The 21,941-nt window shown below is 41.4% G+C and overlaps 1 protein-coding gene across 1 annotated transcript in view; it reads left to right on the top strand.

The window, feature by feature from the left end:
• The window catches only part of OCA2 (OCA2 melanosomal transmembrane protein), a 316,130-nt gene that overhangs the window by 193,727 nt on the left and 100,462 nt on the right, over positions 1–21,941 (top strand). The window contains 3 exon segments of the mRNA XM_030571121.1: positions 12,587–12,714; positions 19,081–19,140; positions 19,762–19,866. Coding sequence (XP_030426981.1) covers positions 12,587–12,714; positions 19,081–19,140; positions 19,762–19,866 — 293 coding nt within the window.

Here is a 21,941-nt window from a genome sequence, read left to right as displayed (position 1 = left end):
CTGTTACATCTGTCCATACAAATCTCATGTAGCTAGGGCAATGGTAGTGACCTGAGGCATTTGGACATCTCAGATGTCAATGTTTAATTGGGTTTTTCACAGAATTCTACCTTAAATATCATCACATCTTCTAGCACTTGGATTAAACAGGACTATCAACAAGAACAGTGAGGGTGGACTTTCTAATGCAATGGTGGGTGTGATTTCTCCACTCTGACCCCACAGTGACCAATTGCTATTGTTTTAGCAAAAGGTTACCTGAATAAAGCGCATCTGACCTTGGAATTTTAATCTGGTGTCACTCATACTGTGGATGTGCTGATCTGTGGCTGAAAAGCAGCTGATCTTGTTGTGTGTCCTCTTCTCCTCATTCTATGCTATGGTCTTTGCTTTTTCATTTGATCTCTTCCCTCCACCATGGGTTGCGGTTTCTTTTCAGCTCAATCAGATTCTTTCCATTTACTCATGCTGGATGAAGGTACCACTGTTACATTGCGAACTGCCCTACACAATCACCATCACAATTCCATCCCTGAGGCAGTCTTAAAATATGCTACTGCAAGTGGCATAACAGCCAAGAAATCATTTATATAGTGAGACCTGTTTTAGGAGGCCAACAAATTTCACTTACTTAACAGAAGAGATCTAATAAAGATGGAACAAGATTGTGTTCAGGCAACATTAGAAAAAGTCTATTAAAGATTAAAATACTTAGCTGGTGCCAACATTTATTATTTCTGAAAACTTAACACATGTTCATACAATTTGTGTATTCAGGTACATATGGTAAAGTAACAGCACTAAAATTAAGATGTTTTAAAATACTTCAGTGCAGTACAATTTTATTTTACACTCAGAACTCTTAGAACCCCTTCTCCTGGACTCTTTTTTTTCTTTCTGAGTGGAATTTTTCAGCATTTTAGTCAACATCAATAATTTTGAAATAGCATAGAGAGTACATTTATAAAGTTGTGGATGATATCAAGCTGGGAGGGGTTGTAAGTGCTTTGGAGGACAGGATTAGAATTCCACATGATCTTGACAAACTGGAGTAATGGTCTGAAATAAATAGGATTTAATTCAACAAGGACAAATGCAAAGTACTCCACTTAGGAAGGCATAGTCAATTACACAAATACAAAATGGAAATGACTGCCTAGGAAGGAGTAATGCAGAAAATGATCTAGGGTTACAGTGGATCACAAACTAAATGAGTCAACAGTGCAGGAGCGGTGCCAGGATTTCTGGCGCCCTAGGCAGAATTCGGGGGGGAGGTGGCATTTTGCCCATTCCCCACGGGGCACCTGGGGGCTTCTGGTTCTGCTGCTGTCACACCGCCAAAGAAGGATCCTCTGCCAAAATGCCACAGGTGATAGCAGCAGTCATTGCCGAAACGTCAGCGGTAGCTCAATTGCCTGCCGTTGTTTTCCACGGCACATCGGCGGAGGTCCTTCTTCAGCGGCGCGACGAGAGTGGAATCCGAAGCTCCCGCGCACCCCATGGGGAGTGCGCAAAATGCCGCCCTCTGAATCCTGGCGCCCTAGGCGATTGCGTAGGGTCTCCTAATGGAAGCACCGGCCCTGCAACAGTGTAACACTGCTGCAGAAAAAGCAGACATCGTTCTGGAATGTATTAGCAGGAGTGTTGTAAGCAAGACATGGGAAGTAATTCTTCCATACTTCTTAGCACTAATAAGGCCTCAACTGGAATACCATGTCCAGTTCTGTGCATCACACTGTGGGGAAGATGTGGACAAATTGGAAAAAGTCCAGAGAAGAGTAACGAAAATGATTTAAGATCTAGAAAACCTATTATGGAAAAATTGAAAAACTGGGTTTGTTTAGTCGAGATGAGAAAACTGAGTGGGACATAAGTCTTCAAATATATAAAAGGTTGTTATAAAAAGAAGGGTGATAAATTGTTCTCCTTATTCACTGAAGACACGATAAAACATAATGGGTTTAAATTGCAGCAAGGGAGATTTAGGTTAGACATTAAGGGTAGTTAAGCATTGGACCAACCTACCTAGGTAGGTTGTGAAATCTCTGTCCTTGGAGGTTTTTAAGAGCAGATTAGAGAAACATCTGTCAGGGATAGTCTAGATAATACTTAGTCCTGTCATGAGTGCAGGAGACTGGACTAGACGACGTATCGAGGTTCCCTTCCAATTCCACATTTCAGTGATTCTATGTCTGTAATTTCATAAATGGATCCAAATAGTTCCACATTTTGTGTGTATTTGAATGATCTCTCTCTCGCACACACACACACGCACACGCAACATTAGCAAATACTCAGTGTTGATGTGTACTCAGGTTGCATGTTTTTGTAGAGGAAATATGAAGCTGTAATTAAAGTTTTGTATTATACTGTCAGGGCAGCTAATGTGTTGTGTATTTTTCTTGTGTGTTGGAGGCCGATGGAAGTTACTTGTGAAGATGTGGAGTCTATCAGCATCCATGGAGATGATGTGTGTGGGCATTAGTGAGTGGTTAAGAGATGTCCTATAACTTGGCATTCCCCTGCTTTTAGATATGACATTCCTAGCGATGTTTCATCCCTTGTAAACAAATTTTCATTTGGGGAAACATCCTGGGTTTTTGATAAAATGCATATAAGATGTATAGTTGTCCCCTCTTGCTGGGGTTGCTGGAGTGCTGTGGTGCCCCAAACCTTCTTAATATACTTAATAGCATGCAAGATGTACCATGACTTGAAGGAAAGCACTGAAGACATGTTGGTTGCTAGCCCTGAACATACCTGGTGGGTCCCAAAAATACACACATGCACATCTCTCTCTCTCTCTCTCTCTCTCTCTCTCTCTCTCTTTCTCACACACACACACACACACACACACACACACAGTTATGAGTGGTCATTTTGACTGAAGGAAAATTTTGAATACACTGGAAAAGATAGGAGAAAAATCATTAATAATGGTGTTTAATTGCAAACTGATTTTGTTAAATGTACACTCATCACTAGCTGATTGGGAGTTTTAACTATGGAAAATGCAAATTATAGCAGGCGAGCCATTTATCAGCAGAAAGGAACTGACAAAAAGTGAGAAACGGGGAGAGTTTCCTTAAAGTGCTAATTTTTAATTAATTTCAATTCATAAACCAAGTAACAGATTTACTTACAAATTCCAGAAAATTCAATCTTCACCCACAAATAATGTGCTGTAAATTTGGGAAAGATGCATCGTATTCATCTTGCAAAACAAAGAGGCTGAATATCTTCTTTAACTGTAAAATAGATTCCAGCCTTAATATAGAGGTACTATTTTACCTGTATAATACACACGTTATGTGCACAAATGGCTGTGTACATACATATTCCCACTGCCTGTGGTGATGATATCAATATAACTGATTGGAGAACCATGTGATAAATAAAATTTACTACATGGGCCTGCAATGGCAAAGAATTCATCTACTCTGGGACTACTTCTAAAATTCCATACCTTGAGCCTTCAACAAACAATTACCTAAAAAGAAAAAGGCAACCTGACAGAAATGTTTCTTTGTTTCCCTCACATGGGGGAATTGCCATTCAAAATTACTCTGGCCCAAGTTCTAGAATGAGGCAAACTTCACCAGTGATGGGTTTAAATGTCAATATCTTGTCGCTGCACAGGGCTAGCAATGGAAATCTGTATACAACTGGATAGGGAAACTTCCAAGCTTGCCAATGGAACCCAGCATCTGTTTTGCACCTTGACATTAGGCTTTCAAATCATAACATTTTTCAGTAGAGAAAAATACTTTAGGTTATTTATAGAGATATTCATATTTCCCTCTGGGCTCTATACTGCTATGCTAATATTCAATGAGGCCTCAATCTGGCAAAGTACTTAAGCACATGCTTAATTTTAAGCGTGTGAGTAGTCCCTTTGAAGGCAAGAACAGGGCTGCAACTCTTAGTACTAACATTTTTTGGAAGCTCAGTAAAATGTATCTCAAATATTTTCTGTAACAGACTAACAGACGTTTTGGACCATGAGCTTTCGTGGGTGAATACTCACTTTGTCAGATGCATGTAGTGGAAATATCCAGGGGCAGGTATATATATATATATATATATGCAGGCAAGCTAGAGATAATGAGGTAGTTCAGTCAGGGAGGATGAGGCCCTGTTCTAGCAGTTGAGGTGTGAAAACCAAGGGAGGAGAAACTGGTTCTGTAATTGGTAAGCCATTCACAGTCTTTGTTTAATCCTGTGCTGATGGTGTCAAATTTGCAGATGAACTGAAGCTCAGCAGTTTCTCTTTGAAGTCTGGTCCTGAAGTTTTTTTGCTGCAGGATGGCCACCTTAAAGTCTGCTATAGTGTGGCCAGGGAGGTTGAAGTGTTCTCCTATAGGTTTTTGTATATTGCCATTCCTAATATCTGATTTGTGTCCGTTTATCCTTTTCCGTAGCGACTGTCCAGTTTGGCCGATGTACATAGCAGAGGGGCATTGCTGGCATATGATGGCGTATATTACATTGGTGGATGTGCAGGTGAATGAGCCGGTGATGGTGTGGCTGATCTGGTTAGGTCCTGTGATGGTGTCGCTGATGTAGATATGTGGGCAGAGCTGGCATCGAGGTTTGTTGCATGGATTGGTTCCTGAGCTAGAGTTACTATGGTGCGGTGTGCAGTTACTGGTGAGAATATGTTTCAGGTTGGCAGGTTGCCTGTGGGTGAGGACTGGCCTACCACCCAAGGCCTGTGAAAGTGTGGGATCATTGTCCAGGATGGGTTGTAGGTCCCTGATGATGCGTTGGAGAGGTTTTAGCTGGGGACTGTATGTGATGGCCAGTGGAGTCCTGTTGGTTTCTTTCTTGGGTTTGTCTTGCAGTAGGAGGCTTCTGGGTACACGTCTGGCTCTGTTGATCTGTTTCCTTATTTCCTCATGCGGGTATTGTAGTTTTGAGAATGCTTGGTGGAGATTTTGTAGGTGTTGGTCTCTGTCTGAGGGGTTAGAGCAGATGTGGTTGTACCTCAGTGCTTGGCTGTAGACAAAGGATCGTGTGATGTGCCCGGGAAGGAAGCTGGAGGCATGAAGGTAGGCATAGCAGTCAGTAGGTTTTTGGTATAGGGTGGTGGTAATGTGACCATCACTTATTTGCACCGTGATGTCTAGGAAGTGGACCTCCCGTGTAGATTGGTCCAGGCTGAGGCTGATGGTGGGGTGGAAGCTGTTGAAATCGTGGTGGAATTTTTCCAGAGACTCCTTCCCATGGGTCCAGATGATGAAGATGTCATCAATGTAGAGTAGGCAGAGAAGGGGCGTGAGTGGACGAGAGCTGAGGAAGCATTGTTCCAGGTCGGCCAGAAAAATATTGGCATATTGTGGGGCCATGCGAGTGCCCATAGCTGTGCCACTGATCTGGAGATATATAATGTCATTAAATTTGAAATAGTTGTGTGTGAGGATAAAGGCACAGAGCTTAGCAGCCAGTTGTGCTGTAGCATCATTGGGGATACTGTTCCTGACAGCTTGTATTCCATCTGTGTGGAATACACAATTACAGAACCAGTTTCTCCTCCCGTGGTTTTCACACCTCAACTGCTAGAACAGGGCCTCATCCTCCATTATCTCTAGCTTGCCTGCATATATATACCTGCCCCTGGATATTTCCACTACATGCATCTGACGAAGTGGGTATTCACCCACGAAAGCTCATGCTCCAAAATGTCTGTTAGTCTATAAGGTGCCACAGGACTCTTTGCTGCTCTTACAAAACTATTTCCGTTTTTCTTTTCCTGGGGCAGTGCAGAATATGTGCACACCCTTCCTGTGTAGGAGGCATCACAGAATTTTCAGAGTGTATGGTACATTAAAGTTTCATGATAGTCCTATTTCTCTAAAATCAACAGAAACTGTAACTGTATCCCGTAGAAACCATAACTGTGCGGAACAGTTAAGATCAGTGCATCAAGCAAGAGACACACTGATTTTTCTCTCTCTCTTTCTGATCTATAATATATCTAAAACGGAAACCATGTAGGATGTAATAGAAATGAGATGAAATTTAATAGTGCAAAGTGCAAAGTCATCCATTTAGGGCCTAACAAGAAGAATTTTTGCTGGAAGCTGGGGACTTATCATTTGGAAGTAATTGAGGAGGAGAAAGACTTGGGTGTTTTGTTTGACCACAGGATGACTATGAGTGGCCAGTGTGATGCAGCTGTGAAAAATGCTAATGCAGTCCTAGGATGCATCAGGTGAGGTATTTTCAGTAGGGACAGGTAAGTGTTAGTACCACTATACAAGGCATTTTTGAGGCCTCATCTGGAATATTGTGTGCAGTTTTATTCTTCCATGTTCAAGAAAGATGTATTCAAACTGGAACAGGTGCAGAAAAAGGCCATGAGGATGATCAGAGGAATGGAAAACCTACCATATGAGAGGAGACTCAAAGAACTTGGCTTTGTTTAACCTAACCAAAAGAAGGCTGAGGAGAGATACGCGTGCACTCTATAAATACACCAGAGGGATAAATACCAGGAAGGCAGAGGAGTTATTTAAGTTAAACACTAATGTAGACACAAAAACAAATGGATATAAACTCTCCATCAACAAGTTTAGGCTTGACATTAGAAAAAGATTTCTAACCATCAGAGAAGTGAAGTTCGGGAACAGCCTTCCAAGGGGAGCAGTTGGGGGTGGGAACCTAACTGGCTTCAAGACTGAGCTTGATAAGTATATGAAGGGGATGGTATGATGGGACTGCTTACAATGGTGTGTGACCCATGGTCGACTGCTAGTGGCAAAAATCCCCAGTGGCCAGAGACAGGACACTAGATGGGAAGGGTTCTGAGTTACTACAGAGAATTCTTTCCCAGGTATCTTCCTGGTGGGTATTGCCTACAGGCTTAGGATCTAACTGCTCCCCATATTTGATGATGAGAAGGAATTTCACTCTGGGTCAGATTGGCATTAACCCTGGTGTGTTTTTTTTCCTTCCCCTGCAGCTTGGGGCGCGAGTCACTTGCAGGTTTAAACTAGTGTAAATTATGACTCTTCTGTAACTTGAAGTCTTTAAACAATGATTTGAGGACTTCAGTAACTCAGCCAGAGGTTAGGAATCTGTTACAGGAGTAGGGCTTGTTGTTCTGTGGCCTGCAATATGCAGAAGGTCAGACTAGATGATCACAATTGTCATGATGCTCCCTTCTGACCTTAAAGTCCACGTAGGCAATGAAATACAGTAAATTAGGGGACACTGCTCTCATTCTTTTAGGTCTTAGCTGCTGTTTCTTGGAGGATTTTTCACTGTTCTTCTTTTTTCTTTCCTTCTCTCTCTGTTCCTGTCTGCTACCTTTTCTTGCTTCTTCTTCTTGCACTTCGTTTTTAGCTTCTGTTGTTGTGAGTGGGCTTCTGAGGAAAAGTGGGTTTTGCATTGTAATAAGAAGACTAGATGTCACGTGATGACTAAAGATCATTCTGATACTTGCCAGTAGGATGAACCTCAACCTGTTACCAAAAATGCTGTGTACCTCCACTCTCTTGATAGTTTCCCCATGGACACAGATAGTTTGTGTCCCTGTAGGGTACAATGGGCTCTGAGAGTCTTGAAGAGAGAAGCCAGTCTCCACAGTACCCTGGTTCCTTAAAATAGTTCAAGATTAGGGAATGAATCCTAAACTGGAGCAAGGACAAGCGAGAAGCCAACTGAGTGCACAAAGCCCTGACGTGATACGTTCTCCATAGCTAGTCCATCCCCAGAGACTGTCTGCCACGCCTTGCACAGAGAGGAGTTTCTAGTTAACTTTGATAGACACAGATAGTCCTGGGGAGAGGAAGTTACACTAGCCCAGTCATAAGACAATAAACCCATGGAGTGATTAGATCTGTATCAGTGGGCGTGGTCCCCTGGGTAGCTGGATTTTGAAGAAGGCACCATTTCAGTCTGGTTTCCACGGACTAGGGCTGAGTCTAATGATACTTGGAGGCCTCTTAAGGCAGATGATTTAAGACTATGGCCAAAGTCTTGATTAAACTCCTTGAAGTGTTTCCCTGTTCCTCACTTCTGTTTTGCCTGGGACACAGTATATGAAGACATAGATGGCACCTTATGAGAAAGATATGGAAAGTTGTGTGTAATTATAGTGGGAGGGAGGCATGATAGTATAATTATTTATTTCCTAGTGTCTCCTATACTACATATGTTTAAAAAAGAGAGAGGTGATAAGATTGCTCCCTGTACAGCTGCACATGTGAGAACTTTTGAGGGCTAGGAGCTGCTACCCATCACTACTCTCTTGGATCTGCTAGAGAGGAATGAAGAAAGCCACACTGGAGGCTGTCTTGTAGTAAACGTGTGTGTAAACCTAATACAGTTTATAAAGACTGGAAGTAACTTGTAGAAAAATATTCTAATAAAACATTGGCACCATATTAACAAATGAGTTACAATATACTTCTCTATGCAATTCAGTTACTTTACATAAACATTAGCAAATAATTATTCCCTCTGTATAGCACATTTAAGGTGATTTGACTTCATGACAGGCAGGAAGAAACAAAAAAATGCCAAGATATTTACACAGATTGCTCCAGAAATATTAAGAACTGTTAGTTCTTAAAAGTTCCAGGTTTGCTAAACATTACACTTGTGCAATATGGGTTTAAAAAGCTGCCATTTAGCACTTGGCTTGTATAGGTATAAATGTTGAAGGTACAGTAGGGCAAAGGTGGTGGAGAATCAGGGCTTTGGGACCTAATTTTACCTTTAGAATTGAATTCAAAATTTGTATTGACTTTAATGGGAACTGAGGACAGAACATCGGATCTCAGTTTGGTTTTGCTGTGGTGCAGTGGTGGCTGAGACTAGACAGTTGAGAGAGAAATCAGTTAATTTATGTGAACCATTAATTCATCATAGTCCTTATTTATACTGAAAGACACTAAAGCCAGATCTTTAGCTATGGTGAAGATCACACCAAGTAAGTCATGGTTAATTAATCATTTAATTTGCATTAATAGATTACACTTCGTTTTTAGTTTGGAAGGCAGGAACGATATAATAGAGTTGTCAATGGCGATAGCCAAGGGATGGGATGGACAGAGATCAGGAGTTCACTCCTTCTGTGGATACTGCTAAAGCATCCCTGACCGTGGACACCTTTTTTCTTCCTGTGGCTTATAAATACTTCTAAAGAGCTTAATTTCTTGCCTTTGGAATTCCCAAGATTCTTTCTACTGTCAGGCATTTTCAAAGTGTTTTCCTGGGAGCATTTCCCTCTACATGTTTTTCACATCTCAACATTTCAAATTACTCCAGGTGAGTGCTGTGCTATTCTATGATCAGGAATACTTTTTAGGAGAAAAATAGATAGATTTTCAGCTCATGCAATTATGCCAAAATTCCGCATCCATCTTGACAACAGCTGACATTATCTTTAGTCCACATCAATCCCACTTCCTTTGTGATGCCATAAAAGTGAACTGTGTAGAGGAGGGCACTACATCTGTATACAGCTTGACCCACCACCCCACATCTAGCTTTCCTCCGTAAGCTGCTGAACTGCACCAATTCCCCTGCCTGGCAAATCTCTCCACTCATGGAGATGAGAGATGGATTTGGCCCTCATAAATCCAGATTCACTCTCAGCAGAGCTGAGAGGCATTCATCCCCAGGAGAGAGTGCCCCCTTCCCTTAGGGATTCTGTCCTGGGAGGGCAGCTTCATTTTGCAACTAGGGCTTTGTCAGAGACGCATCGCTGGAGGGACCCAACTAGCCTAGCTACATCCCCTTCTAAGCCAGCCCTGCTCTTTCTTTGTGCCATTTCTGCCCCCCTTTCTCCCTTAGAAGTATAAGCATTGCTTTTGGTCTGCTTGACCACTGCTGCTGGGCACTTATTCTCACCAGAGAGTGAGTCAAACTCAGTATGTTGGCTTGCCAAATGGTGGTGTTTCCTTCCTTGGTGGTGAGTGGAGATAGCAATCAGTCATGACTTTTGGATCTGGAATCTGATTCAATTACAATGTCCTCAAAGTCTGGGGTCAGGATTTGTGGTCCAGGTTTAGGCCCATTGGAGAGTTCTGGAATGTGAGCTGTCTCAAAGTTTGGGGAGGTTTGGCTTCATGTTTCACTTTGTGTTCATCGCTAGTTATAGGAAAGTATTTTTGTTGATTTGTGAAAACAATGAGATTTCCTAATCCCTCATCCTCTTCTCTGCAGGCACATGCAACCTTGATAGATCAGGTTTGCCTCATGCTAAAGGGGAAATTCTTGTGAGAGTGGTTTTAGTAGTGTAGAGACATCAGAAGCCAGATTATGGAGGCTCAAGTTTAGGTATTGAGGAGAAGGAATCTATGAAAGGGAATGCTGTGACTTTTGGAGGGAGGAGAGAGGGCAGTAGTTAGAAAAGCAGGTGGTAGTGAGGGAACTTTATTCTCCAAGTCTTTTCCAATAGTGTCTTCATAGGTAGAAAATGGATCTGGGAGGGAAGCGCTAGCAGTTAAAGTCAAGGGGGAAAGTGTTTATATAGTAGAACTTAACATAACGCATACATGACTATTTTACAAATCCATTAAAATGAAATGAAAATTCCTAATCAGGATCCAATATTATGTGGCTTTATAAAGGTCTTTCTTGACTTTCTAATGAGTGCTACATAACTAAAAGAAATGTTCCCTATAATTTTATGCATGCAATATTTTCAACAATTGTGCTGTGCTCCAGGAATCACAATTAATCTAAAATTTCCTTGCAAGCATGCAATATGTTATTTAAAGTTCCAAAAGTACATATGTATTGGAAGAATAAAAATTGCATCTCCTGTGTAAGGGAATCTTTGTGTAGAATTACTGTGGATCTCTTTCTTTAGGAATTAAAGGGCATCAGTCAACATTCGCTCACTTCATTAATGGTCTGTATACATTGATCTGTATGTTTCTACTTTTATTTTTAATCAAATTTAGATGGAATGCCATTGAGTGTTAATTTTAAACCTTTGGATTTTCTTAAAAACTAGGTTTTGTTTGCCAGATGCTGGGAATGGGCATCAGATGATGGATTACTTGATGATTACCTATTCTGTTCATTCCTTCTAAAACACCTGGCGTTGGCCACTGTTGGAAGACAGGATACTGGGCTAGACGGACCATTGGTCTGACCCAGTATGGCCGTCCTTATGTTCTACGTTCCTTGGTGACAAGGGAAGCAGAAGCACATATGTCCCAGATGAATGGCCCCAGATCTTAAGTGCGTGGAATCAGTCTGCTGTATTTGGCTATTTCACAGAATGAGCTAGAAGTGGCCTCTTAGAAGGCCATTTTATGTATCTACCTGCCCTGTGGCAGGATCTTAGTATCTCTAAATCATCTTAATTATTAGTTTTGACTTTAAGATTTCTACCAGGAAGGATTTTTTTTCCAGTGGCATAACGTTCCAACTATAGCAATTTGATAGAGATATAGGAAATAGTCACAACAAAAAGAGAAATAACTTGAAATGGTGAGGAGCTTTGTGCATATCATTAACAATTTAAAAATGTTGTATATCAATAGTTTTTCATCAATAGTTTCATATTGGCCCCTTATCCAGTCGAGTTTCCTTCTGAGCAAAAATGGGCGCATGCCTAGTAAAAATTCTCTTTGAAATTTGAAATTTCTTAGCTTGAAATTTGGCATAGTCCCTTGGCAAAAATTGCCATTTCATGCACAGACAGTTCCAGAATACATTCAAATAGTATTGACAATAACCCGAGAGCATGAGTCAGGAAATGCTGTGATTATTTTCCCTGGTTGAATATTGAGCTTTGAGATTTTAGATGTCTGTGGATGAAAAGAAGTGTATAAGTGTATTAATGTATGCTGTGTTATTTTAGTCAGGACAGTCCCAATATATTAGACATACAAGGTGAGGTAATCTCTTTTACTGGACTAACTTCTGTTGGTGAGAAAGCTTGAAAGTTTTTCTCTCTCACAAACAGAAGTTGGTCCAGTAAAAGAGATTACCTCACCCACTTTGTCTGTCTAATTGTATTAATAATATTTACATACAGTATATATGTAAATGTCAGTACATGCATACTCCATGTATACATAGTTTATCACTGTTTTTAAGAGAGAACCCTCATATCCTGGAATAGCCTTCCTTTCCTCAGTTTATCCTGTAGCCAAAATATCCTGGAGGTCCTATATAGCAGCTACCAGTGTACTGCGTGAGGAGGACTGGACAGAGAATACCTTTCAGTGCCTATCCTAATCAGATGGAATTTTATTTGTGAAGCAAACTCAGTGGATTTTTTCAGCAGCACAAGATGCTTCCTCTAGCTAAAGCCTCAACATACTTATTGATTCCTCAGCACTTCCAGAAAATGCTGGCCTCAACAGCATAAGGTTGTTAATCAAACGTGGATCTCCTGCTACATTTGTACAAGGTTTCTATTTCTACATAAAACTAGAACATATTCTTGTAAAAGAGATTTGTGAAATTTCCTTGCTACACAGTCAGCACAAAAAAAAGGTCAGAAAATGTTTACATGAAAGTGTTACTGTATATTTTATGTCCTTAGAAAAATAAATGTGCATCTTAGACAAATCTAGAACATGTAACAAACATTCCCTGTTCTTTTTTAATGCAGGGTGGATTGCAATGTTGGGAGCTATTTGGCTGCTAGTGTTAGCTGACATCCATGATTTTGAGATGATACTAAACAGAGTGGAATGGGCAACACTTCTTTTCTTTGCCGCACTGTTTGTTCTAATGGAGGTAAGAAGAATTAAGACAAAAATGCACTTAGTCCTCTTTATTTTTAATCAATGATTTCTATAATCTGGACAGTTAGAATTGCAAGAAGGACTTGAATAATGGGGGCAAGCATTATCCTGAATAGAGGACTCACACAAGAAGGAGATGAAAGCTCTGTAATATTTCTCCTAATAGTTTAGTTATAATAACAGAGAACAGAATTATGGAATGGGGAGAACTGCTCTGGAGTGAAATCTCACTTTTCATTATATCCTGGATTTTGTCCTCTTCCCATTCCCCTTCCCCTTCCATAATTTCCAATAAGGAGAGGTTTAGTTTCAAACTTGGCATGTGCGTTCCATGTGAGCAGACAATTATTTTTTAACCAAGTTTAAAGTTATTTCGACAAGCCATAGAAAAAGCAGGAGTTAGTCGTAGTTTGAAGTTCTCACTTTTCCCCACATCCTGCCTACAAAATGGCTCATCTAAGAGGTTTCAAATGAGATTTGTTTGAAAGCTGTTTGTGCGATCTAGCACACAAGACAAATTTCAAATACTGAAAATCATTGTTAAAACATTGAATGCAAGTGAGGCTTGAATAGTTTAATACGTTGTTTGTGCATTCAATTTCTGAATGGCTGGTTGATTCAATCACATTTGAGTCCCATTTGATTCACTACTTCAGAATGTTGATGTGAAATTTTTGTTTTGGGTTGGCACAAATGTTTGGAGAATGGGTGATCTTTGTATGAATACCCACATTCACATGCAAACAAGGGTATTTGTGCATGCACAAGAATACTCATTATTCACTAGTCATTATTCTGTTTTAAAAGTTTCAATCTTCCAATCATGTTGCACAAATAAGGCCGGGATCTGACTTAGGTGAACAGTCTCATACAGTGAATAGTCAAAAAGAGCAGTTTATAAACAACTCATAATTTGAAATTTGTTTGCATAAGCAAATAACTGTAAATAGCAAATAGATGTGTATATCTGAATTCATTTATGATCAATTCATCAACAGAAAAATGGGCCAAATTTGCAGCAGATTTTTCCCATGAATAAGTCATCTAGTTCTGTTTAATACACAAATAAGGAGTTCAGAACCTAGTAAACTCCTGAAAGATTATTGGAGGCTCTGAGCATTGGAAAGGTTGCAATCAGCTTAATGGAGTTCAGCCCCCCACTCGTTCATCTATTGTGACCTAATGCATCCATTCACATACACTCTCACACATGCAGTTTCTAATGCTATCCTGAAATGTGTTAGGCAGGACTGGGAATCCCTACTGAAGTCACCATAGTTTTATGGTGCTAGCATTTTATGTTAAGTCACATTCTCTGATTTACTGTTTTAGCTTGAGTTTAGATGCTTTTATCTGAGTACAATGTTGCTATAATATAATGTAGTAAACCATGTTGAAAGCAGTTTTGCCATTTACTGAAATTTTGCAGTTCCTATTGATATAATTCCCTGAAATTTTTTTTTATAATTTCTCTAGTCACTGGTGGGTTTTGGAAGAATGGTTAACAAAACAACATTTCTTCAGGCTCTCTGGAGCTATACTGTCATTAATTCATGAAACAAACTGGGACCGATGAAATGCTCCTTGGAAAAGTGGCAACCACATTTTAACTCTTCCACTTACAAAAATTGGGGAGACAGCTCTGTTGCTGATAGCTAAATGCTGAGAAGTTTATTTTTAAAATGGGTATTATTGGAGTGTAGGTGTGCAGGCTTGCGTGGCCGCCCCTCACTGTCAATCTCAGAGGGGGGCCACACCTCTTCACCGTCACGCATCTGCAATGGCAGTCTGTATAAGGGGAAATTACCTGTCTCTAGGACTCAAACCCTCACACAGGGTAGAGAAGTGAACAGTTCAGAGGCCCAGGCCCTGGGGCAGGACATGGCACCAAGTACAATCTAGGGGGCTCTGGCAAGGGGTGAGTGTCCCAGCAAGTGCAGGTCTCCTGACCTAAGGAGTGTGGAGTACTGCCACTCCAGGGAAGGAGTAGCAGGGGGGATGTAGGCCTGCCCAATGCCCAGCCTAGGGCCCTAACAACGGCAGAGTGGTCTGCCACTGGGTCAGCAGGGATCTTGACCATAACATGCTGACCTAATCTCTGGCAGCGCTGCAGCCAGACTTGGGCTGGCAGCCCCTGGGGCACTTCCTATACTCCCCCTAGGGTGTACCTTCCAAGGGTCATCGTCCATTTCCCCAGGGTACACTGCAAGCGGCAGTCCCAGCAATTCCTCAGCATCCAGCGTGTCTGGACGTATGGGTAGCTTGGGGCCCTCCTTGGGACATCAGAAGTCTTCTGCAGGCTCCTGCATCCACAGTGGGGAGAACGTGTCCATCTCCTTTGTCAGCTACCTCTCAACTGAGCTACAGGGTCCACCTTTTATACTTTCTGTTCCTGTCCTTCCCCTCCGCTTCTGGTGTGGAGACAGTGGCCTTCCTGGTTCTGCTCAGCAGGGAGCGGCTTGTTGCCCCTAACTGTCAATCTCTGAGGGCGGCCATGCCTCTTCGCTACATGGAGGAAAAGCTCAAATATCATTAATGTTATTGCTACTCTGTACATTTTGTTAAAAATGTGAAACTTTTAAAGGGACACTCAAGTAGAAACCAAATTTAGATATGTCTAAAAAATTAATACAAATGTTTAATAGTTTTGAATTTTCCAGCAGAAGAGATTTTTCTTTAGATTAAGTCTCAGAGGGGTAGCCGTGTTAGTCTGGATCTGTAAAAAGCGACAAAGAGTCCTGTGGCACCTTATAGACTAACAGATGTATTGGAGCATAAGCTTTCACCCGCAAAAGCTTATGCTCCAGTACGTCTGTTAGTCTATAAGGTGCCACAGGACTCTTTGTCGCTTTTCTTTAGATTAAAGATTCCTGTCTGGTGTTTGTATAGTGTATGGAGGAATTTAACTGAAAGACATAGTAATCTGTTTCCTGGGTACTGCAACATTAAATGCAGAAGCGATTCTTCCCTCTTCCAGGGTCAGCAGTGAGATAGCCTCCATTTTGTTTTTCATTTCAAATGCAGAGCATTATATAGGAATCACTGTGCATCCTCTCCCTTTCCCTCTCTCCCTCTGTATTTATTCTCTCTTTTTCTAAAGTAAATGTAATCTAGACTAAAAGTACAATTTTTCTCTTTGTACCCATGTAATTAATGTACAGCATAGTATTGCTCTAGATATTCTAACTCATCTTTAATGCAGGGACTTACTAGGTAGGACACTACAATTATCCTCAATTCTTTTTCAGGAGTGCCATGATATTGTGACCTTCCACCAGGGATGACACAAGAGATAGACCTAACAACTGAAAGACAATTCCCCTGTCATTGCAGTGTCATTCTCCCTAGTACCACACAAAAACATGGACATTAGGTTTGAGCCTAACTTCCTATTTGGAATTTGAATGTTAAACCTCCTGACTCAGAAGGAAACACTGCTGCCAGCTGAAACACACTAATATCTCTGGCTCAGCTGTGTTACAGTAGGTGCAGCACCTTTTTGTAGCCTTCCGCTCTGACAGCGCTGTGTTTGACTCCCAGTTGCTCATATTCAAAGCTATATTGTCCATGCTGATTCAATAGGGAACTGGAGAGAGTAAAATAAAAGAGTAGAGGTACTCAGGCTGAGGGTTCTGTTTACTTTGAGAGAATTGGTTGTTCTCTCAGGGTCATCTCAATTGTATGTGTCCTGTGCCTCTCATATCACTGGCATGTGGTGCCTGCCCTCTTTCCCCTGTGACCTTCATGTACTCTTTTTTTTCAATAACCCACCTGAGCAGCTGGAGTTTGAGGGTGTAGTAAGAAATGTACCTGAAGAAGCTTCAGATGACTGCTCTGTTGTTGCTTGGTTTAGCACAGGAAAACAATTATAAGAGGCTAAGCTCTTTGGAGCTGCCAGCAATTCTCTGAAGTTATGAAAAAGTAGGAAATTTGTATTTGTAACAGACAGGCCATCAACATTAGGTATCAAAATTTGTATTAATAGAGCTGCTGAACCTTGAGATGGGATCCTCAAAAGTGCACCTCAATCCCATTATGGACATTCTGGAGAGGGAGGTGACAAGTCAGGGGTCTGCTTCATTATGCTGACTGCTCACAGTGGCATAAGTTAGAGCAGCCTCATGACTGTTCTAAATCATGCTGGGACCAGGCCAGTGCAGAATCAGGGCCCATAATTTTCACTTCAATGCTTGCCCTCCTCTTCTGTGCTGAGCAGAGCTAAGAGGTGAGAATGGAGCTTAGGTCTGGGAAAAGGGGAAGAGTTTGGGGAAAGGTGAAGATAGGAGTTGGCCCCTAATAAAAAACTGGAAACGAAACATTCAGTGTGATGACCTGAGCATCCCTAACTGAGATCTAGGCAGTAGAGAATGAAGTTTAGAACACTGATTTTATTTGTTTTGAGTTATTAGTATTCTCACTTGGTGGGGTCCAAATTTCTCTACCTCTGCCATAGACTATGTGGTTCAATAGTCTGGTCTGGACTGATGAAGTAAATAAAGAAGAATTTTTTTTCTTTAACGTTTACATTCAGATCTAGGGTATAATGTGACCACTTTGTGCTGTGCTGCCAGCAGAATCTTGATCCAGAGCTGGTGGATAGATAGTCAGAGGATAATTATAATGTGAGAGAGATGGGATTCCTCTGCTGCCATGGAACCAGTGTAGAAGTTCCCACACCACACTCCCTACATCAATATAGTGGTATGGGCAAGGCATCCCTATGCTGCATCTGTGATAAATGAAAGGAGGGGGATAGCTCTCTTTTTTGGAAACCCAGTTAGCTATAAATCCCTTATGATATTGTTCTCTACTTGCTTTACCTGTAATAGGGTTAAAAAGTCTCCCTGCATAAGGGAATGGGCACCTGACCAAAAGGGTCAATGGGAAGGTTAGAATTTATTGAAATTGGGAGGAGGTTTTCCCCCTTTGTCTGACTGTGTTGTTCTCTGGAGAGAGGGGGACAGAGCAGTGATGCTGTAAAAACCTTTGGGCCAGGTATGAAAAAATCATACCTAGAAACTACTCATTTAAAAACCCAGATATGTAAGTAGATCAGGAAATGTCTAGGAAGGCACAATTAGGTTTATCTCTGTTTACTTCTTTATGGCTTATGGACTCCTCTGGTCTAACCCCAGGTGTTTTTGTTTTGCTTGTAACCTTTAAGCTGGACCTCAAGAGAGGTGTCTTGATGTAATTGTTTTTTTTTTAAATCTAGAAAAAAGCTAAGTTCCAAATATATTTTCTTTCTTTCTTTTTTAAATAAAATTTACCTTTTTTTAAGAACAGGATTGAATTTTTGTGTCCTAAGAGGTTTGTGCATATGTTGTTTAATTAGCCGGTGGCAGCAGCTGATTTCCTTTGTTTTCTTTCTTAGCTCTTCCCTGGGGAGGGGGGGGGGTTGAATGAAAGGGCTTGAGGGTATCCCACAGGAAGGAATTCCCAAGTGCGCCTTCCTGGGTTCTCAAAGCAGTTCTTGCACGTGGGTGGTGGCAGCATCTACCCATCCAAGGTCAGAAAAAAGCTGTAACCTTGGGAGTTTAATACAAGCCTGGATCCTTGCAGGCCCCCACCTTCTGCACTTGAAGTGCTAGAATGGGAAATCAGCCTTGACAGCATCAATTCCTGGATGTGGTTTCATCCCTTGAAACTGTCAGCAGCCAGTGTAAATTAGAGCAGCCCTACATACAACAGTCCTTGGACTGGAAAAATGCAAAAGTGAACTTCATGTAACTTTGCATCTCCATATGCTACCTCCTTGACTTGCACTATGTGTTTCTTGGCAGTAGCTGAGAACGTGATTGATTTTTGGGTTCTGAGTCCAGCTATTTTACAGAAATTCTTTCTTTTTCATTTTTCTTTTTCTTTTTTTTTCTTTCTTTTCTCTCTTTTCTTTCTTTGCTGGAAATAAGCCACAAACTTCAGCCCCTGACCTGAACTGTCCAAAGTTTGAAATATTTGCTCTAGGTTCTTTGTTCATATCTGTCTAGGTTTCTTTAGGTTTAAAATAATTTGCACTCAAGTATTCAAACAAAATGCATCCACTCCAGAAGAAGGGAAACTTTAAACCTCAGAGTGGTGCTGTTATTGGAGATGAGATGTCTGTGCTGTACATTCCCTTTAGAGAATCTGGGTGACATTTCAAATGCAACAACATTCCACAAATAATGTGGCTCTGTTGACATTTCTACTGTTCTCCTTAGCTTGCCCAGCTGTCATGTGTACCTTACATAGGGTGAATATTGACATATTTTTGAGAGAAAATACCTGTGTTGGCTTTGTTTTAATTAACTTTAAAATATTTATTTCAACTGCATATTTGCTCACATACTATTGGTTGATCTAAATTTCTCTCTTTTAGGCTTTGGCTCATCTTCATTTAATAGATTATATAGGAGAACAGACAGCTTTGTTAATAAAGGTACATTTCAATGTTTACAGTTATTTCATTCCCAAGATAGAGAAATATTTGTATTGCTTTAATAAATATACTGACTAATCATTGCAGATTGAAGGATATGTGAAGGGTTGTATTCCTGCATCAGATGTGCAATGGGTGCATTTCACCCTTCAGTGTGAATGGTCTTCAATATACATTATGTATCCCTCTTCAAAGCCAGAATATATGATCTTATCTAAAGAGTGTGTCTTTTTTCTGTAGTTTTAATTCACTAGTAAAAAAGGTGGGGGAGATAATGTACAGGGGAAAAAAAGCTATATAATTATAGCTGCACAGGACATTTCTTGTATGAAACATAAACATGATTGTTAGAAATGTCACTTGCTGTATGCCTCCTTTCCCACATTTCTGTTGACTCAGTAGAATTATTGTGTGCATAAATCCTTCAGTTATTTCTTTAAAAAATATTTTTTATTCATATCACCTTTTTTAAAAATGAGTGTCTTGATGATTTAGTGAAGAATCTGTACAATTATGCCATTAGTAGCACACAGAAATATCAAGTTATTGCTAGAACTGAAAAAAAATGTCAGTTAGCTTTCAGTTTAAATGGAGTTATAACTTCATTTTTTTTAATACCAGGTAGTTCCCGAGGATCAGCGCCTAGCAGTTGCTATCATTTTAGTACTCTGGGTCTCTGCTCTGGCATCCTCCCTAATTGACAACATTCCATTCACAGCTACAATGGTATGTCTCTCTTCAGCAGTTGCATTTCTTCTTTCCATTATGTGCAGTGAGTCCAACTATTTGATAACAAGTTTGCTTTGTGAGACCTTAACTGTTACAATTTCCCCCACCTCTTAGAGGCAGTGAATATTATTACTGGGCTTATTCATCCCATTCAGGCCTGGTCTACACTATGCGTTTAAACCAATTTTAGCAGAGTTAAACTGATTTAACCCTGTACCCATCCACACTACGAGGCCCTTTATCTCGATATAAAGAGCTCTTTAAATTGGTTTCTGTACTCCTCCCCGATGAGAGGAGTAGCGCTAAAATTGGTATTATCATAGGATTATGGTTAGTGTGGCCGCAAATCGACAGTATTGGCCTCCGGGCGGTATCCCACAGAGCACCACTGTGACCGCCCTGGACAGCAGTCTGAACTCGGATGCACTCTCCAGGTATACAGGAAAAGCCCCGCGAACTTTTGAATTTCATTTCCTGTTTGGCCAGCGTGGAGCTGTGATCAGCATAGGTGACCACACAGAGCTCATCAGCACAGGTAGCAATGCAGTCTCCTGAGAATCGAAAAAGAACTCCAGCATGGACCGTATGGGAGGTACTGGATCTGATCACTATATGGGAAGAGGATTCAGTGCTAACAGAACTCCATTCCAAAAGATGAAATGAAAAAATATTTGAAAAAATTTCCAAGGCCATGATGGAGAAAGGCCACACCCGGGACTCAGTGCAGTGCAGAGTGAAAGTTAAGGAGCTCAGACAAGCCTACCAGAAAACCAAATCAGCAAACGGAAGGTCCTGGTCAGGGCCGAAAACATGCCGCTTCTACGTTGAGCTGCATGCAATTTTAGGGGGCTGCGCCACCACTACCCCACCCCGTCCGTGGATTCCGAGGTGGGGGTTGTAATCTCAACCATGGCTGAGGATTCTGCGGAGGGGAAAGATGAGGAGGAGGAGGAGGAAGAGGAAGAGGAGGACGACCTTGCAGCGAGCACACAGCACTCCATTAGCCCCAACAGCCAGGAGCTTTTTGTGACTCAGACAGAATTACCCTCCCAAGCCACTAGCCCAGACAGTGAAGCCATGGAAGCGACCTCTGGTGAGTGTACCTTTGTAAATATAAAACATGGTTTAAAAGCAAGAGTTTTTTAATGATTGATTTGCCATGAGGGCTTGGGATGCATTCTCGGCCAGTACAGTTACTGGAAAAGTTTGTTAACATATCTGGGGATGGAGCGGAAATCCTCCAGGGACATCTCCATGAAGCGCTCCTGGAGGTACTCCAAAAGCCTTTGCAGAAGGTTTCTGGGGAAGGCAGCCTTGTTCCATCCACGATGGTAGTACACTTTATCACGTCATGCATGTAGCAAGTAATCGGGTATCATTGCATGACAAAGCATAGCTGCGTATGGTCCCAGTGGTTGCTGGCATTCAAGAAACATCCGTTCTTTATCTCGCTTTGTTATCCTCAGCAGAGTGATATCGTTCATGGTAACCTGGTTGAAATTCAGGAATTTAATTAAGGGGACAGAGATGGCCATTTTCCTACTGGGCTGTTGCTTAAAAGAAATCCTTCCTTGCACGTAGCCAAGTGGGGGGAGGGGAGGAAGGATAGCACTAAGCTTTTTTGCGTTTGGCTAGCAGGAATCGTCCCAGCTACCAGCCACGTGGTGGGGGGGGGCAGAAAGGGGGGTGATTAACAGTGATCTTCCATGATACCAGCCAAGCGGTGGGGGGAGGGGTAAAGCAATCATCCTAGAGAATTGGATGGGGGGGTTGGCTTCTGCTGCTGCATGTTAACAGGAAGAAGCATCAGAGGGCACTGTGTATATGAAGGCTGGAGAAGCTGAAAGACAATGGCTTACCATGGCCGCATGCAAGCTGAATTCTGATGCCCGGACCTGCGTCTGTGAGATCTGTAACACCAGAATCGCAGGCACTCAATATTAAGATGCAAAATGCGACCTTGTAGTGAAATCACATGTGCTATGTAAGGTGAATAGTGTTGTTCACTGTGAAAGAGTTTAACCATTGTTCTGTAAAATGTATCTTTTAAAATACTTCTCTCCCTTTTTTCC

This window comes from Gopherus evgoodei, chromosome 1 (assembly GCF_007399415.2).
Source record: "Gopherus evgoodei ecotype Sinaloan lineage chromosome 1, rGopEvg1_v1.p, whole genome shotgun sequence".
NCBI lineage: Eukaryota > Metazoa > Chordata > Testudines > Testudinidae > Gopherus > Gopherus evgoodei.
Note: the sequence above shows the minus strand (reverse complement) of the source record. Positions and strands in the feature narration are given on the sequence as shown.